The 15,916-nt window shown below is 39.3% G+C and overlaps 2 protein-coding genes across 5 annotated transcripts in view; both read right to left on the bottom strand.

Moving 5' to 3' along the window:
- Positions 1 to 20: 20 nt before the first annotated feature.
- On the bottom strand, positions 21 to 7,723 carry ube2j2 (ubiquitin-conjugating enzyme E2, J2 (UBC6 homolog, yeast)). 3 transcript variants are annotated; one of them, XM_085160330.1, is made up of 7 exons: positions 7,611 to 7,723; positions 5,001 to 5,131; positions 1,393 to 1,433; positions 1,078 to 1,180; positions 831 to 969; positions 647 to 727; positions 21 to 556 (listed from the first exon to the last, which is right to left on the bottom strand). In XM_085160330.1, the coding sequence occupies exons 2-7, from the start codon at positions 5,129 to 5,131 to the stop codon at positions 266 to 268; spliced, it is 786 nt and encodes a 261-aa protein (XP_085016456.1). In that variant the 5' UTR covers positions 7,611 to 7,723; the 3' UTR covers positions 21 to 265. The 3 variants fall into 3 exon arrangements, with proteins under 3 accessions (XP_085016456.1, XP_085016454.1, XP_085016457.1); XM_085160328.1 differs by lacking the exon at positions 7,611 to 7,723 and adding an exon at positions 7,308 to 7,522; XM_085160331.1 differs by lacking the exon at positions 7,611 to 7,723 and adding an exon at positions 6,781 to 7,276.
- Positions 7,724 to 7,782: 59 nt separating this feature from the next.
- Positions 7,783 to 15,916, bottom strand: part of LOC146518823 (arf-GAP with coiled-coil, ANK repeat and PH domain-containing protein 3-like) — a 56,684-nt gene continuing 48,550 nt past the window's right edge. For both annotated transcript variants that reach the window (XM_085160324.1, XM_085160323.1), the window contains exons 22-26: positions 15,214 to 15,323; positions 14,054 to 14,164; positions 13,572 to 13,636; positions 10,484 to 10,533; positions 7,783 to 8,878 (exon numbers count right to left, since the gene is read on the bottom strand). In XM_085160324.1, coding sequence (XP_085016450.1) covers positions 8,810 to 8,878; positions 10,484 to 10,533; positions 13,572 to 13,636; positions 14,054 to 14,164; positions 15,214 to 15,323 — 405 coding nt within the window. In that variant the 3' untranslated portion in view covers positions 7,783 to 8,809. The remainder of the gene's footprint in view (positions 8,879 to 10,483; positions 10,534 to 13,571; positions 13,637 to 14,053; positions 14,165 to 15,213; positions 15,324 to 15,916) is intronic.

Genomic DNA, 15,916 nt, shown 5'->3' with positions numbered 1-15,916 from the left:
CCCCCCCCCCCCCCCCCGGCCATCCCCCACCTCCTCCTCCTTCCCTCAGTCCTTCCTGGCTAGGTGGGCTTTGAGTTTTTTTCTTCCAAAGTCCATGTTGGTAGTGGTAGTAGTGGTGGTGGTGGTGGAGGTTGTGGTTGTGGAGGGGTTTGATCGGGAATGAACATCCCTCCCCACCCCACGTAGTGTGTTTGTAGAATATCGAGTCCACTAGTTGGCTCACCTGCAGGGGGAGGGGAGCGCTGCCCTAAAACACCGGCTCCTCTCACTCCTGCGCTATGCTCCTCAGCACGTACTTCACTGTGTAGGCAAATGCTGCAAAGCCTACAATCACAAAGAGGTTGGCTAGAGCCCCACCTAGTAGTCCATGGTTACGATTGGCCTGCTGCTGGCCAGGGGCGGGGTTGGCACCCCCTAGTGGGGCAGGACCACCGTTGAGGGCTGGGAGGCCATAGTGGGCTTGCTGGGGGTCTCCGTCAGGCACCACATCAGGTAAGGGGAGAGGCTGTGTACGGGCGTTAAGCTCCTCCTGGGCCTTCTGTTTCTGCTTCATCTCCTGGCAGAAAGGAGGAGGAGAAGGTTAGGATGGAATCAGTCCCTGATGAACATCCCCCCTCCCCAAACCCCAAAAAGCCCTTATACTTACGTCAACTACATCGGGAAACAGCTCACAGAATACTTTGTCTTTGAGGTTGAAAGCCAGGCTTTGGGCTGATAGCTGTCTTTTCTTGAGAAAAAAAAAAAGACATGAAATACCTGAGACATAACAGGTCATTTATGTCATTATGTTGCAAATATCTGTTTATCTGTTATCTGTCTGTTTTAATTACTGTGTAATCAGAGGTCTCAATGCTGCCAAGAGTGGGTCCTTTTTCCACCATGAAGCTGAGCAAACCCGTGAGGATCGTCGAGACGGACCACGCTGGGTTCCACGTATCCGGGTGGAAGTCTGTGATGGACAAACATAACCTGTGGAGAAACGGGAACATTTATGACCAAGTTCTAAAAACGCAGCCTAAATCATTTTCAAAGCTTTAACACTTAAATTAACTGAGCAATAAGAAGCTACAGTCCTACCTTGTGTTGCACTTAAATCTCCCGTTTGGCGTTATCATGTAGATACTTGGTGGTTTAAAAGGGAATTCTCTGGGAAAGATAAGTTTTCCATGGTAATATCCACCTACAAATTAGACATGACATATATAAATATATGTTATACAACACTGTGATCTATCAAAAGCAAAAGCAAAAAATCCCCCAAAGGATTAGTCAGTCCTGTATGAAGCTAACCTGAGAAAGACTCACCTGATCATTCAGGTGATGTCATCAGTTATTAACTTATCTAAACTTATACATTACACAAGTTTTTTTCTAGTGTTTAGCATTTCTTACCTTCATACGGGGTTTTCTCAGGACCTCTGACTACATAGTGCCTGAAAAAGAGGAACAAAAAAAAAGTTAATCACTTATTTCAGATATGACTAAACAAGTCATCTCTAGACTTGCTGGCATGGCCCAGAATCAAACTCTGTTTCTCCTCCAATTTTTTTTAATTTAGATCTTTCACATTCTGTGATCTAAGATCTAAATAATCTATATATATATTTTTTAAATCCAACATTCTCAGGACCTCTGTTTATATCCAGACCAGAGCGTGCACACTTCCTAGTAAGTGTACAAATGTTGAATTTTCTGCTCTAGCTACACATGTAAAAGACAAGCAAAGTTCCTGGAAAACATCAAGATTGAGAAGAAAAGCCGCCCTCTGTTTGTGTACGTAAGTGATATATTAAGCATTGTAAAAACACTTTGAGCTATTCCATCTAGGAACAGCATCAAATAACGGACCAGAAGAAAACTAAAATACCGTAGAAAAAAAGTAGCTCACTGCTTCCATTTAATTATCAAAAAACAGATGTGCACAATTTACAATCTATATTTAAGATTCCTTTTGTTCCATATGCTTTACCCTCCTTTAGTATCACAGGAATAAAGTCTGAGGTCATTTGTTGTCTGTGGGCACATCCTGCATTTACTGCCTTACACGGGAAACCAAATCATTTCAGAGTGAGCATTATAACAATGAATCATGAATCATTAACAACTTAAGACCCACTGACAGTACAAAGACACACTTTATCAGTTATAAATACCAGTTATACCAGTCATTTATCCTCCACTTTTTCTCAAATATTTTTAACAACACACTGCACACTGCACACTACGCTGAGATATGATAATAGCTCTTTGGAAATCACCATGTTGGTAATTAAAATAAAATTCTACTTATTTTACAGATTCAAATAAAACAAATGAGGTGTTTTTTGTGACAGGCTGCTAGTCACAAAGCGCCTAAGATACGATTTAAAATGCCTACTTTGCCAAGTTGTCTATTCTGCAATGAATCTTTGTAGAGCTTTCAACATAACCTACACTAGTGGCCAACACCGCTGCCAGCATTCATGCTCGAATGCACACAGTGGCAGCTGCTGGCAATGGCAGCCACAAGGTAATTACGTGTTAATTAGTGTGCCTGTGTTTCATACATGATGCAAGATACAAAAGAAACAAACTGCTGGGACTTTTTCCCCCTCCTAGCTCCCTTACTTGTTGTTGTCTTGTTTGTTTTATTTTTTGAGCCAAATTAATTTTTTCCTCACGTTTCTACCTCTCCGCACCTTCCCTCACATCAGTTCCAACAGTTTTTCTCCCACCTGGAATTTGCTGACCTTTGTGAATCCTTATATTGAGGCTACTCTTATTACTCTTTATATCAGGTGGTGATTTTTATTCTCTCACTGTTCCATTCAAAAACTACAGTGAAAAAATGCACAGGAGGGCTCAATAATACACATTAACTGCAAGCTGCATTAACTCAGTGGTCTAACACAGCGGTCCCCAACCTTTTTTGCACCACGGACCGGTTTATGCACGACAATATTTTCACGGACCGGCCTTTAAGGTGTCACGTATAAATACAACAAAATAAAACTAGTACCGGTACCAAAAAAAAAGAAGATTTATTTATAACACACGTGAAAAGACCCAGGAAAACAGAGTTAATGATAAAAACAATAACAAAATAACGCTGAAAACCGATAAAAACCCTGAAAACCATACATTTCACACCTGAGCCTCAACTCTCGCGGCCCGGTACCAAACGACTCACAGACTGGTACCGGTCCGAGGCCCAGGGGTTGGGGACCGCTGGTCTAACACAAAGGCAAACTGAAGAAAACAAAGAACAAGAACTGGACTGAAAATAAGTGAAAAAGCAACGAGTGTCCAAAGATTTTAAAATGTTCAAAAAGTCTTGAGAACTACTGCTCTAGATCACTTTGAAAATGATAAGAAAGTCTGGCTCCTTTGAAGCAAAATATAAAAACCAAGAGGTGAATTTAGAGTTTTGCACAGTACTGCACTGATCACTGAGGGCATGTTAAACTCACACTCAAATGTCTCAATAATTACAATAAAAATATCATATTTTTTTAATATCATATATATATTTTTTCTTTTAAGAGTTAAACACACTACTGAGGGCCATGTCATATTCCAGCGCTCATTATGACTTTATTTGAAACCATTAATTTCTTTAATAAACATCCATTCAAGAAATGCTAATCAAATTATATGGCTAATATTTAGCTAAGTGCTAAAAGTGCTCAATTACATATTTCTTTCATTATTTAAATGTCACGTATTCAGAACATTTTTGGTCAATTGTACTTTTTCTCCGCTATCTATAACGTCTTTTTTGTACTGGTCTAGATTTTTAAGACATCTCCCAATAGAAAGAAAAAGAGCATCAAACAAAATTAACAAAAACAAAAACCTGTTCATAGCTTTACAGGAAACGATACCTGATCATCATTAGGATAGTCTGTGGGATATATACAATTTGTACAGTGTCACTCTTCATATGGGTTTCCTTCTACCGCAGAAATAGAGCTAACAGTGTTATCATTCAAATCTAAGCCTGTATTTGCCACTATTGAGGTGCAGTAGTGTGCAGTCTTTACTCATCACTCATTTCTATACATTTTCCTTCTAAAAAATATAAATCTTTCCAAGGAACCAGTCTTTCTGACGTGACCAAAGTGGTCTTGACGCAAACGTTTTTAAATCTTTGAACATTGGTTACTTTTTCACTCACTTTCACTTTTGCTTTCTTGTTTGTCAAGTTACTTAACACTGTCCTAGGATTCATTCCAGTATAAAAAGGGATGACTCAGTATTGTGTACACACATAAGAGACAATGGTTCAAAGAAATGACTTTGTTATTAGCAGCCTGTTGGAAAAACATATTTTGTTCCCGCTTCTTTAGTTGAATCACTACTTTCTGTAGAAGCCTGTTGCAACAATGAACGATTTCTTCCAATTTCTAAGTCAAATACACAAAAAACAACAATAACATAATTTAAAAGTCATAAAAATAGTAGTTTTGCACCATGTCCTTCAAGAAGCACTAAGAACTATTCCTAAAGAAAAAGAAAGCACACAAAAGCTTGCCTAAGAATTCAAGACATACTGAAGGATAATGACTTTCAGCCTTTCAACTCAGAACTGTGCAAACTTTTGCCTTGTATACTATATTTCCATTTAAGTTTGCACATGTTTCAAAAATTGCTGCACCGATGTCACTTTTTTTTTTTAGCAAAATATAAAGAAATGAGGACTGCCTCCAGACTTTTACACAGCACTGTAAAATTTTTAAAGCTCTGAAAACAGAATTAAAACTGCATCCACTGCTAAATACTCACTTGTATTTAGCATTGGATGCAGTTTTAATTCTGTTCATCTGTTCATCTTGGAAACCACGATTCAATTTTGTTGGTGTAAAACACTAGCCTGATTTTACACATTAAATGTTTAGTTTATTATTTTTCTACAGAATATTCACAGGTTTTAAACTTTGCCAATGGCCCTAAACACCCTTCCCTGGCCGGACCTCAGGTGTCAAAAAGTCCCAATATTTCCTGACTAATGAGGAACTTACCATTCTAGGATGTTGGAGGGAAGGGGCTCTGCACAAATGTAAGGCACGGGGTCTTTCTTTATCCTGAGGTAATCCTGCTTAAGTCTCTGAGTGGCTGTAGTTGGAGCTCTTTTGTTCCCGTTGTTGTTCATCTGATGATTGAGAGAACATGAACAGTGAGAAAACAAAAACAGTGAATTGCATAAATCTGGTTTTACACTGACACCACTGTCCAGATGTATTCCTTTACATTAGGAAATCAAAGCATATCCTGTTTTACTATGGATCTGAACTCTGGACTGCATAGATTTGAATGATTGAATGAATGAAGAACTCTGAATGAATGAATGAATGAATTATTCTGGGTAGCGGAAAGCTTTAATCCTAATATGCCTGTGAAAGGTAACTGCAGCTTCAACTAGAGCAGATCAAAGAACATTGCATCCAGCACTGTCACCTGACCTATTAAATATCAATACTATTAAATATTTAATAAACTCTTAAACATATCACTGCAAATATTATTTATATAGCACATTTAATTACACGTAGGTTAAATGTGCTTGCCACAAAAGATAAAATATTTTTAAAACTATGTAGCTCTACAATCTCTTAAGGCAATAAAAACAACATAAGAGAGATACGTTAACAGTCACACACAAACACAAAGTTTTTAATCATATGCCTGCAAGAATAAAGAGGCTCCAAGTTTGTTTTTGAATGTAGACACAGTTGGAACTGACATCAGGTCAGTGGGAAGGTTGTTCCAAAGAAGAGAACCATTATAACAAAATGTACCCTCAGCAAACTTTCATCTCATTCTGGTAACAGTTTACAGACCTGCACCTGATGACCTGAGAGGTCTAGTTAGGTTATAGACCTAACTAGACCTCTCAGAGTCCGAGATGTACTGGGGGTCAAACCACTGAGTGCTTTAGGAACAAATAGAAGCATTTTAAAGGCATTTCTGTATTGCAGTGGCAGCCAATTAATTTCAAACAAGCTGAAGTTATCTAGCTGATGATTTGGATAATCTTGCAAATACACCAGTAACCTGGTTGATATGAATGGATGGACCATTTCCCAGTCAGTTTGAGATAAGAATTTTTTTTGACATATGGTTATACTGTTAGAAAGCTGCATATGCAGTTGTGTTGGCCTTATTAGTATGATTATGAATGCTAAGACCACTGTCCAAAATAAGGCCAAGGTTCCTAACATGTTCAATGTGTTTCAACTAGAGTGAAATCGGGTTGAAAAGACTAACAGTGTGTTATTTAACAACAACAACAAAAGCAGAGAAGGGCAGTAAAATCTCACACTGAACAACGCATAACCAGTACAGGCTTCTGTTTATTTATTAGCAAATGCTAATGCTAACTGGAGAAACAGGCAGAAATAGCTCAACTTTGGCTGCAGAGTGAAGTTTAAATATCAAGTGATTACTTCGCCTCTGTTTTCCTAAAAGATGAAGTTGTCCAATTAGTACATCTTACAAAAAGCACCGAATTTTAAAAAACAATTTATCCAATCTCTCATTGTTCTCTAATGGCGCTGTGACTGTTTGTTTTATAACTCATGCACAGCACTGCTGTGGTGCTTTAATGCATACAACACTGCCTCGCCAAGTGAAAAAGTAAGCATTTAGCAGAGAGTGGAGTATAGTAAGTATTGCGTTCAAGTTAAAATACGCATCGTGTTCCAAATACTTACACAACGGATATAAACGTACTTTAAACTTTCTTCCCCTGTCAACCCGTGTAACTGAAAATTACGACAATAACAAACACTGTCAACTGACCTGCTGTCACGGGGACAAACGCTGACATGTAATAAGCAGTACGTGGACCGCAGTAGTGCTAGAATTATGTCATTATCACTTCCTAATAAAGAAGAAGGCTTCTTAACGCAACTTATGTGACTGAGGCTAATCCGCTACTTAGCGGCTAACGTTACATTTCTGGCACATTCACTGCCTGTCATAAAGCCTGATAATTAAATAATAAACAACTATTACGGACCAAGCTTCAGCTACAGAATGACTGCATATGTGTCTGACCACTCTTTAATCACACCACACTTTAATCAGTAAAGCCAGTTCAGGAAGGTTAGCTTGGCACGGTGGCTTTGCTAATGCTAGCCGGTGTCGGTTCCTGTTTGAGTGCATTTTAGAACAAGCGGCTAACGTTAGCCAACGTAGGCCACTGCTAACCGGCTAATGTTAGCAGCTACTAGCACGAACAGTTGTATTGTATATTGTATAACGACAGCTGACCGCGACATCTCTCGCTTTTATTAGTAACTAAGGAATGTGCAGTACACACATACCTCTCCAGAAACCCCAACGAAAATATGTATTCGTGGCTGGACACGAAATAAGGTTGTTGTTTCTGTTGCCAACCCCAATCCGATAAGACGATGACACCAAAGTAGCTTACGCTATCGCCAGCAGGAGGAAAAATTACACTTCCGGTTTTCTTCTTCATCGCTGCTGTAGCAGTCGAAACGTTACTTAGCAAGTGCTTTACTGTCGCTAGCTGCCCAATCGCGATCCTCCTGGAAGTCCAGTACCGTCTAACAAACATGGTCACCCTTCAGTAACTGTCTTTTAATCATAACATCCGTACTTACATTTGTAGTCAATTGCCAAGTAGCACTTGACACACTACACAGCGGTCTGTCTGATGCGAGGGGCTCAGAGGGCCTCCCGGTACTTTATGCTGGTGCTTAAATTTGGATTTGAAACAAAACACGGACTAAACATTGTTTAGTCCGCTAAAACATTGCACAAGACCTTTAATAATTTCAGTAGATTGTTTTTATTTGACTTCTGCCAGTTACAAAACACTTCATCATCATCATTTTATCAGAAATTTCATCACAAATGCTGAACAAATGTTAAAGGATTACTTCACTTAATTTAAAGGTCAAGTTTCATTTACTCATCATAGAGAGCGTCATTAAGCCCGTGGAAATATTTGCATAAGCATTAGCAAACACAGTCAAACCCGGATTATTTTATCTGTGTTATTTTTTTTTATTTTGTTGGTGTGGGTGTGAGACCCACGGTTTGGGAAGCTCAACTGCTTCCTGAGAGAATTTTTTCCCCCCAAAATGACAGTAAATCACAATCATCACCTCTTGCATTGCACTGTTCTCCGGGGATAACTCGGGTCCTGAGAGTCATGAGAACATTCATTGCGCATATGACCATCTGTCCAAAAACTGTTGCACATAAAGAAATTGTACTTCCTGTTGGCAGAAATAGGAACACAAAAAACAAGCCAAGGCACTGATTGAACCTCTAGGCTCCCCAGATTCCAATCTGATGATGCATCTACATGATGTCCTATCCAACTCAAGCTCCAGAGGTCCCATTGTTCATGCTCAGACAGGTCCAAGGTTGAGTTTACTTTGTAATGGGGCCCTATGCAATATTAGTTGGACAGGTTGAGAATTGTTTTGTTGTTATATGTCTAAAGGTCATCAAATGTTAATGTCAGCTCTGCTGGATGACTAACATTATCAAAACTGGAGTAAGTCAGCTAAAACATCAGTGCAATAGAACTGTTTGGCTTTGAACAAGTTTATTTACGAGAGAATATTACAACTATTACAAGTCTGCTGTAGTTTTAACTTGTGCCTGCTGGAATTGGACTTTTCTTTTTTCATTCCCAGAGCATTCACTTCCGAGGACCAACGTGTCTTCTAATCGAACGCAGCAGTCTCCTGCCTGATTCCAAAGTGACTGAAGAGAGGTCGGATGAAGTGAGGGGTCAGCAGGGATCACTTTGGCTTCTTACAGCTGCTGAACTGTAAGCTCCTTCTTCTCAACTTTTCGGGCTGGAGAGACGCGAGGAGAGAAAACTCGCGAAAGACATCAGTGTAGGAGATGTCACCTGAAACAGTGGACACTGAAGTCAAGGATCTGTCCCACTGCAGGGCACCATGGAGAATTACCAACCTTCTTTTAGAATATGCAATACACTACTGTGAAAAAAATCTTGAGACACCACTCATTTCTTTTTCTTTTGGTAACAGTAATCTATGCCTAATACTGTTTCATTGTGAGTTTTTCTATCTAGCAATGCTTTGCCAGTGTGGTCGGGATCATTGTAATCATTAAAAATGAAGCTGTCATCATTACATGGTGGGTCAAAACCTGACAGTATTTTTCTGCGTTCATAATTCATTCAATTTTGACAAGATCCCCAACATCACTGGCTGAAATGTCCAACCATGACAATGCTGTAGACACTCACTGACACCAACTAAAAATATAAAATTTGAATTCATTACTCCTTCAAAAATGTCGCCACTGATTTTTAGTCCAATTCTTGTATATTTGGCGTATGTCATTCTTCTTTACCTGTTTTCCCTTTCCTAAGAATCTAGCCACCCTTGCACTGAGACAATTTCTGATGAGGCTTCAGTCAACAGTAGATGGATCAAATGAAGGGTCAGGTGCATATCTCAGAGCCTGGGCCAGGTCTATGCTGTATTTCTAACCTGTTTCTTAAGCACATGACTTTTAGATCCTGTTCATCTGTTTTTTTCCAAATCCTTTCTTGTCCCCTTTCCTCAACATTTTAAGCACATGCTGAAAGCCACGTGGACATATGTTAAGTTTTCAGCTAATATTTAGGAATCAACTCATTGGTACAAAAATAATGTTTTATCTACAACAAGTGCTGTTGACCATTTATCAGAAACACGGTGACTAAAAATAACATTGTTTGGCAAGTTGTTTGTTAAGATGAGCCTGGCACATCCCTGAAGTCAGAAGCATTTTTATACTTGAATGAATCATCAGTGTTGATTGGAAATTGTGAGGCACAAAGACTGGAGTAAAGTTCAGTGAAAAAGCAGCTGATAAACTTTGAACTATTGACCACATTTTTTAAAATAACATAAAAGTCTGGCTTATTAGAAGCCAATTAAGAAACAATTGGTGACTCAAGACTTTTGTACAGTACTGTATATAAGCAAGATTATAAGGAAGAAAGATCAGATGAATGTTTGCTTTGCATACCCACGAAAGAGAAAAGTGCCCACAGCCTCATATTTTTGCATTGCTCCTAAGCCTAGCCCTGTGAATCATGGGACGTACAAGTAAAAAACCTTTATTTCCTCTTAAATGGGATTCCTGGATACTTAATAGCAAGTGTGGAAAGGGAAGTAGTGGTGAGCATCCTGTTCATTCATCATTTAACTTACCAACTCTCATTGAATGCAGTCAAAATTACAGTTTAACTATATAAATACTGTATTGTAGCCGTCTTGGAACATCCTCCTTAAGACAATGTTCCTGTGCCTCATTTATAAGAAAGGGAAAAGACTGGCAGCATTATCACAGCAAATGTTTTCCAAGCTTATCCATAAAAATAGGAGGGGGGAGGGCCACAGAGCAAGAACCTCAAGTTAAAGCGCAACCACCAGAGCAGGAAAAATCATAGTATCACGCTAGTGTGCCACAGCAAGACAGCCCAGGATGCTTCACTCACTCTATCCCGAACATCCTTAGGTTTTACTCTCCTGCTGCTCGGGGTACGTCCTGTGGTAACAGAAGCAATGATATGTCAGTCAGTGGTTATTTCCTCAAGTGGACATGTGTCATTCGTCTTTAGTGTTAAATTGAAGGAATTAGAGAGGACATTTTATTCAGGGATGGTGTGACAACGCTTGTGAGAGCACATACATGTTTTACACACTGGAGACACTGAATTATTCAAGGCACGGTGTTGCTGCTGCGGGCAAGCAGATGAAGCACTGTTTTAATACCCATAAGACTCTGAATGCTTAAGTTATTCTTAAATAGTAGAGTCTGGAGAGATCCACGTGTACACCTCAGTGATATTTCACAACATGAGACTAATTGGTTTATTGCTTTGAATAAGCCAAGTGCTACCAAAAGTTTGTAAATCACCAAAGACACACCAGAGTATTCTGTAAAATAGCACTCTCCCAGCATCTGGCTATATCTATGGATTACAACCATTGCCGTATTTATTATTATTCAATAAATTAGAGCAGCTATCATCTGGAAAAAGAATGCTGGGAGAATGTTAGACAGAAAAGATGAGAGAGGGAACAGCAATGAGAATAAGAAGCAGGCAGCTGGGTTAACAGATCCATTTCAGTTTCTCAGTTTTATTGTATGTATTTTGTTTTTCCCCTTAGTGCTTCTAAAGACATGGAAGGGAGTATTCCAAAGATATCCAAATGCCAGTAAACAGAAGAAACCCCGCAAGTAATTCAGAACCGTGTCACAGTTCTACCCGACCGGCTGTTTTTCAAAGACAATGAAAAAACAAACATTAAACAGAATCTGTGACCGAATGCTGAGAGGCAGGAAGTTAGCATTAAGTTAAAATATGCAAGTGTACTATATACAGCATGTTTGCGCCTTTAACCACTCTTAAGCCAATACTACACACAAATGGACACAACATTTAATACTTCCGCGAGGGCGACAGCTCTTAACAGTTTGGTAACAGTAGCTTCACATCACCCCCCGAGACTGGTTCTACTTGCAGTACATTGAACTATTGCATCTATCAGGCAAGTCACATCTTCTGAACATGTGAGCACCAACAGTGTTTCTACCACTCTCACAACTCAGAAAGGATGGTAAGAGTATCCTGTATATACCCAAAACAATTCTTCTTTTTTTCCTTTTTTTAACATGATGTTATACAACAGTGTCAGACACTTTCCCTTTAAAAAAAAAAAAAGTCTTTGGCAGAGGAAAATAAAAGCACAGTATAAAAAAAAATGAAAGAAAGGAAAAGAAAAGAAGAAAAGTCACCACAGATTCATGTGTGGATGAAACAATGGCACAGAGGTGGAAAAAGGAAGAAACTTCTGACACCAGAGAGGTCATATTGGTACATGCTTTTTTTGACAGGACTGCACTGCACAAAGTGATCAAATTATAGAAAAAATATTCATCATGCTCAAGATGCAAAGAAGGTCAAACTTCCCAAAAATCTAGCAAAGCATACAGAGGATATTCTTAGCACTGACGTAGATATGCTAGTCCTGTCACAACACGAGTTTTTAAAAGATTAAATATGCTCCATAATTTCAACATAACACGAATACTTTCCTGTAATATTACCATTGCCAGGAAGCTGAAGAGCTTTTTGTAGTTTCTGTAAATGGAAGTGAATAACATGATGCAGTTTTATGTTTCTGCATGTTGTCACTGCTCTGAACTATTGGCACAGTTATTGCTCAAATAATGAGTCACTGTCAATTCAGAATTTCCTCAGAGCAATCAGAAGTTCCATTGATATGCTTGCATAACCTAATGAGAAGTGGCACGTTTTACTGCCAAGACAAAAGCACTCTGTAATCTAAGGCCATTTGAACGTTTTCTGACTGCTGTTAATGTAAAATATATCTAAAGACCTCCATCATAAATTCTGAATAAGGATTTTAGATTGAAATGACAATCATTAACAGAAATGCTGATCTAAAACTGCATTCAATAATGCATTGCACTGGTCCTCTGGAAAGATAAATAAAAAAGACATCATTAAAATAGACAATAAATTGACAACAACTTGACTAGACAAGAACAATGTAAAAGCTAAATGATAATTCTGTATATGGGAAAAGTGCACAGTCTTTTTTTTTCCTTTACATATTATTTAACTGTCTCTCAGTATTCTTTAACACATGCACTCTCCTGTTCACTCACTCACTCACGATGACACAAAGTATTTTACAAAGCAGGCGAGGGTCTCTTCCCCACAAGCCCTTCAACATTTTTGTCACAGTTTCACTTCTTCCTTCCCGACCCCCCTTTTTATACACAGTAAAACTATCCTGCCCACCTCCACTGCAGCTTGTCAGTTACTCTTTTTCTTTTAAGTTACTGGAACAAATACCATATTGTTTTACCTCATGCCACAGTACACAGTTTCTAAACTTCTAAATATGCATATTTACATCTCTGATGAAGGAGAGATGGGTACATTGGATGTCACACAGATGGTCTGGATAGATATAAAGTGTACAGGATTAATGCAGCGAGATTCTTCTGAGGTAAGAGCTGTTAGGCAACAAAAATAAAAACACCCACACCCTCATACAGGAGGTCACACCATGTAATGAAGTTAGAGCATAACCCTGTTAGCGAAACACCAAAAAAGCTGATGTCATTTTACTGGCTGTGTTGTGTAGCTAGGATTGGTAGTGCCAAGTAATGGCAAGGAGAAACATAGTGGCGAAGCAGGAAGATGGTGAAGGTGACTGGATAGTCAGTAGAGTTAGAAAGGTCCATCACGGGGATGCTCCCTATGACTTGAAGCATCCAATAGTCACTCTGTATTCAGACACCCAGCTTATCAGAAGTTGCCTGCAGGCTTAGATCTAGGGGAAGTAACTGATTTGTGATCAGGGTGTAGGGGCAGCTTTTACATGAATATGTTATTTTCTCAGTCAGGAGGAAGATTTATAAATAGAGCACACGCTTTGCTCCACGGTACAGAAGTGACCACTAGCATTCGTCTATGTTGAGACAGATGAATTCCTGGATGCACTTCCTATACTGCTGCTCAGTGGGACTGCTTGTGGGGTATTGACCTGGTTGACCCAGCGGAGCCGCCTCTGCCTCTCGCATCTCTTCATTCATCCGAGCTAGACGCAACCTGGAGGACAGGAGTGGGAGGGAGCGAGGCAGAACAAAGGGACATGATAGAAGGTGAGAAAATAAGGTAAGGGTGAGAGGAGGGAGGAAGGTAAGAAAAGAACTGTTATGACTTTGCCACCAATGATGGATACACAAGCTTTCATAATAACATTATAAAGATTTAAACTATTTTTTTAACTGTTTATCCACAGTGCTTACAAGTGGAAAAACAATCTGGTGCAAGTAATTCTTTTAGTCACATGGATTAAAGCATGGATCAATACTACAAAAGACAAACATACGGTCCACAGAGAGAAAAAATTCAGCTGACTACATTTAAATTGTTAAAGTTTTGCCAGGTTAGTTGCTTGTTCAGCAAAACCATGAAGTAATACATGTTCTTCCAGATCAGCTACTATTACACAGAGTGTCTTACAGGGTGACGATGTCTGCATTGGCAGCCTGGACAGCGATGCTTAAAGGATCATGGCCCTGCTCATCCACCTCTGTTTGTGATGCTCCTCTTTTCAGGAATAGACACACCTGGCTGTACAAACAAAGATGGGAAGACAAACAAATTTCTTTACTCTACAGGGTCCCAGTTTTGCTCACTGGTTGACCATATGCTATAAGGCTAAAGTGTAGCAGCCTGGGTCCCAGTCTCACTTGTGGGCATTTGCTGCGCCCCATTCCCTCGTTTTCTGTCTGATTCTTATATTAGACATCACCAAAGGCTCTGAATGGTATCATAGAGTGGATATCCCCATTATGATCATGTCAAGCACATCATGTTAGGAATATCTCCACCTATTTGCTGTTCAAAACATCTGTTTATTAAGGGTAACCAATGACAAGAAGCCTGGCTTAAAAGAAGAGAAGCTATAACAGCTTGTTTCAGGCAGTACAATAAAGAAGGATTATTTTTAATGCCACCCTAGCAGAGCCAAAAAATAAAATATGGTCCACAATAGCAATAGTGACATAGCAGATTTTGTGGAATGCACACATGATGACTTACTGATGTGGTATTCACTGATTCCTTTCATAGCAGTTTCAAATGTGAATACTTCAAATACTTTAAAGCAATGAGTTACTCGTGATGGCAAGTTTCACGTGGGATTGTACTGCATAGCAGAGGAAGACGTTTTGTGTGTGTTTTGTTTTTAACAGTGACACTTCCTGTAGTTTTTCCTGGTTAAAACAACATGGAGTGTCAAAGAATAACAGGATTATCAAAACTGGTTGGGCAGCTTAGTTATAGAGAAAGATTACTTCATGCATTTCTTAACATTCAAAACAAAAGGTATTCACTGCTGTTGGTACATTAATATTAGGTGTACCAACAATGGTTTACACATTCGCCTGGCAAGAGAAAAGGCTGCTGGTTCAATTCTAGCTGGAGACATAAATCCCCTTTGGGACTACGTCTGGTGCAAAACTCAAACACGGGGAGCCACCTGCTGTGGTAACCACTTTGTGGAAAGGGAGCAGCTGAAAGTAGCTTTTACCTAATAATTTCCACATTTCATGACATTATACACAGGCTAGAACACAATGATTATCAGACACAACTTATTACTTCTGTGTCTCTCTTACCCAGTGTGCCCCAGGTCGGTTGCATGGTGCAGTGGGCCTCTGCCTCTCATGTCCCTCTGGTTCACATCGGCCCCATTCTGTAGCAAGAACTCACAAGCTATCAAGGAGCCCTAACAAAGAGACAGATGAAGAATTTCAAGTCTACAGTGTTTATAATGGCAGACGATACATTTACGTGGAGAGTCTTTCTTGTTTTTAATCGTTTATGACTGCAGATGTTTTTTTTTAAATGTAGACAGTCCAGATAAAAAGATTTTCTTTATCCCAACAGAGAAATTATTGTGTTACAGCAGCAGGATAAAAAAAATTACAATAAAAGCACAATCTATAATAAATACACAACATAGTAAAAGTGCCACTGCCGCATAGTGAGGGTCTTATATTGTGAGATAGAAAGTTTGCACTATATATACACACACACCCAACAGTGATAAAAAACAAAAACAACACAAATAAAAAAGTGAAAAAATGAGGTTAATTTAAAGAAGATGCAGAACTACTGCAGTGTCAGAAAGCTCCTGCATGTGGCATGTTTCACTGTTGTACTAGAAACCTGCGGCGAACAAAGTTAACAGGAATGGAGACAGGACTGTCCCCTGTGATGCCTGAGTATTACTAACCACCACATCAGCTGTGCAAACTGAAGCCACTCAGAACAGTAGAAGTGATGACACCCATTCTGAGCAGCTTCTCACTTAGAAGT

The sequence above is a fragment of the Neolamprologus multifasciatus genome, chromosome 5 (assembly GCF_963576455.1).
Source record: "Neolamprologus multifasciatus chromosome 5, fNeoMul1.2, whole genome shotgun sequence".
Taxonomy (NCBI): Eukaryota; Metazoa; Chordata; class Actinopteri; order Cichliformes; family Cichlidae; genus Neolamprologus; species Neolamprologus multifasciatus.
This window is presented reverse-complemented; position numbering and strand designations above follow the sequence as displayed.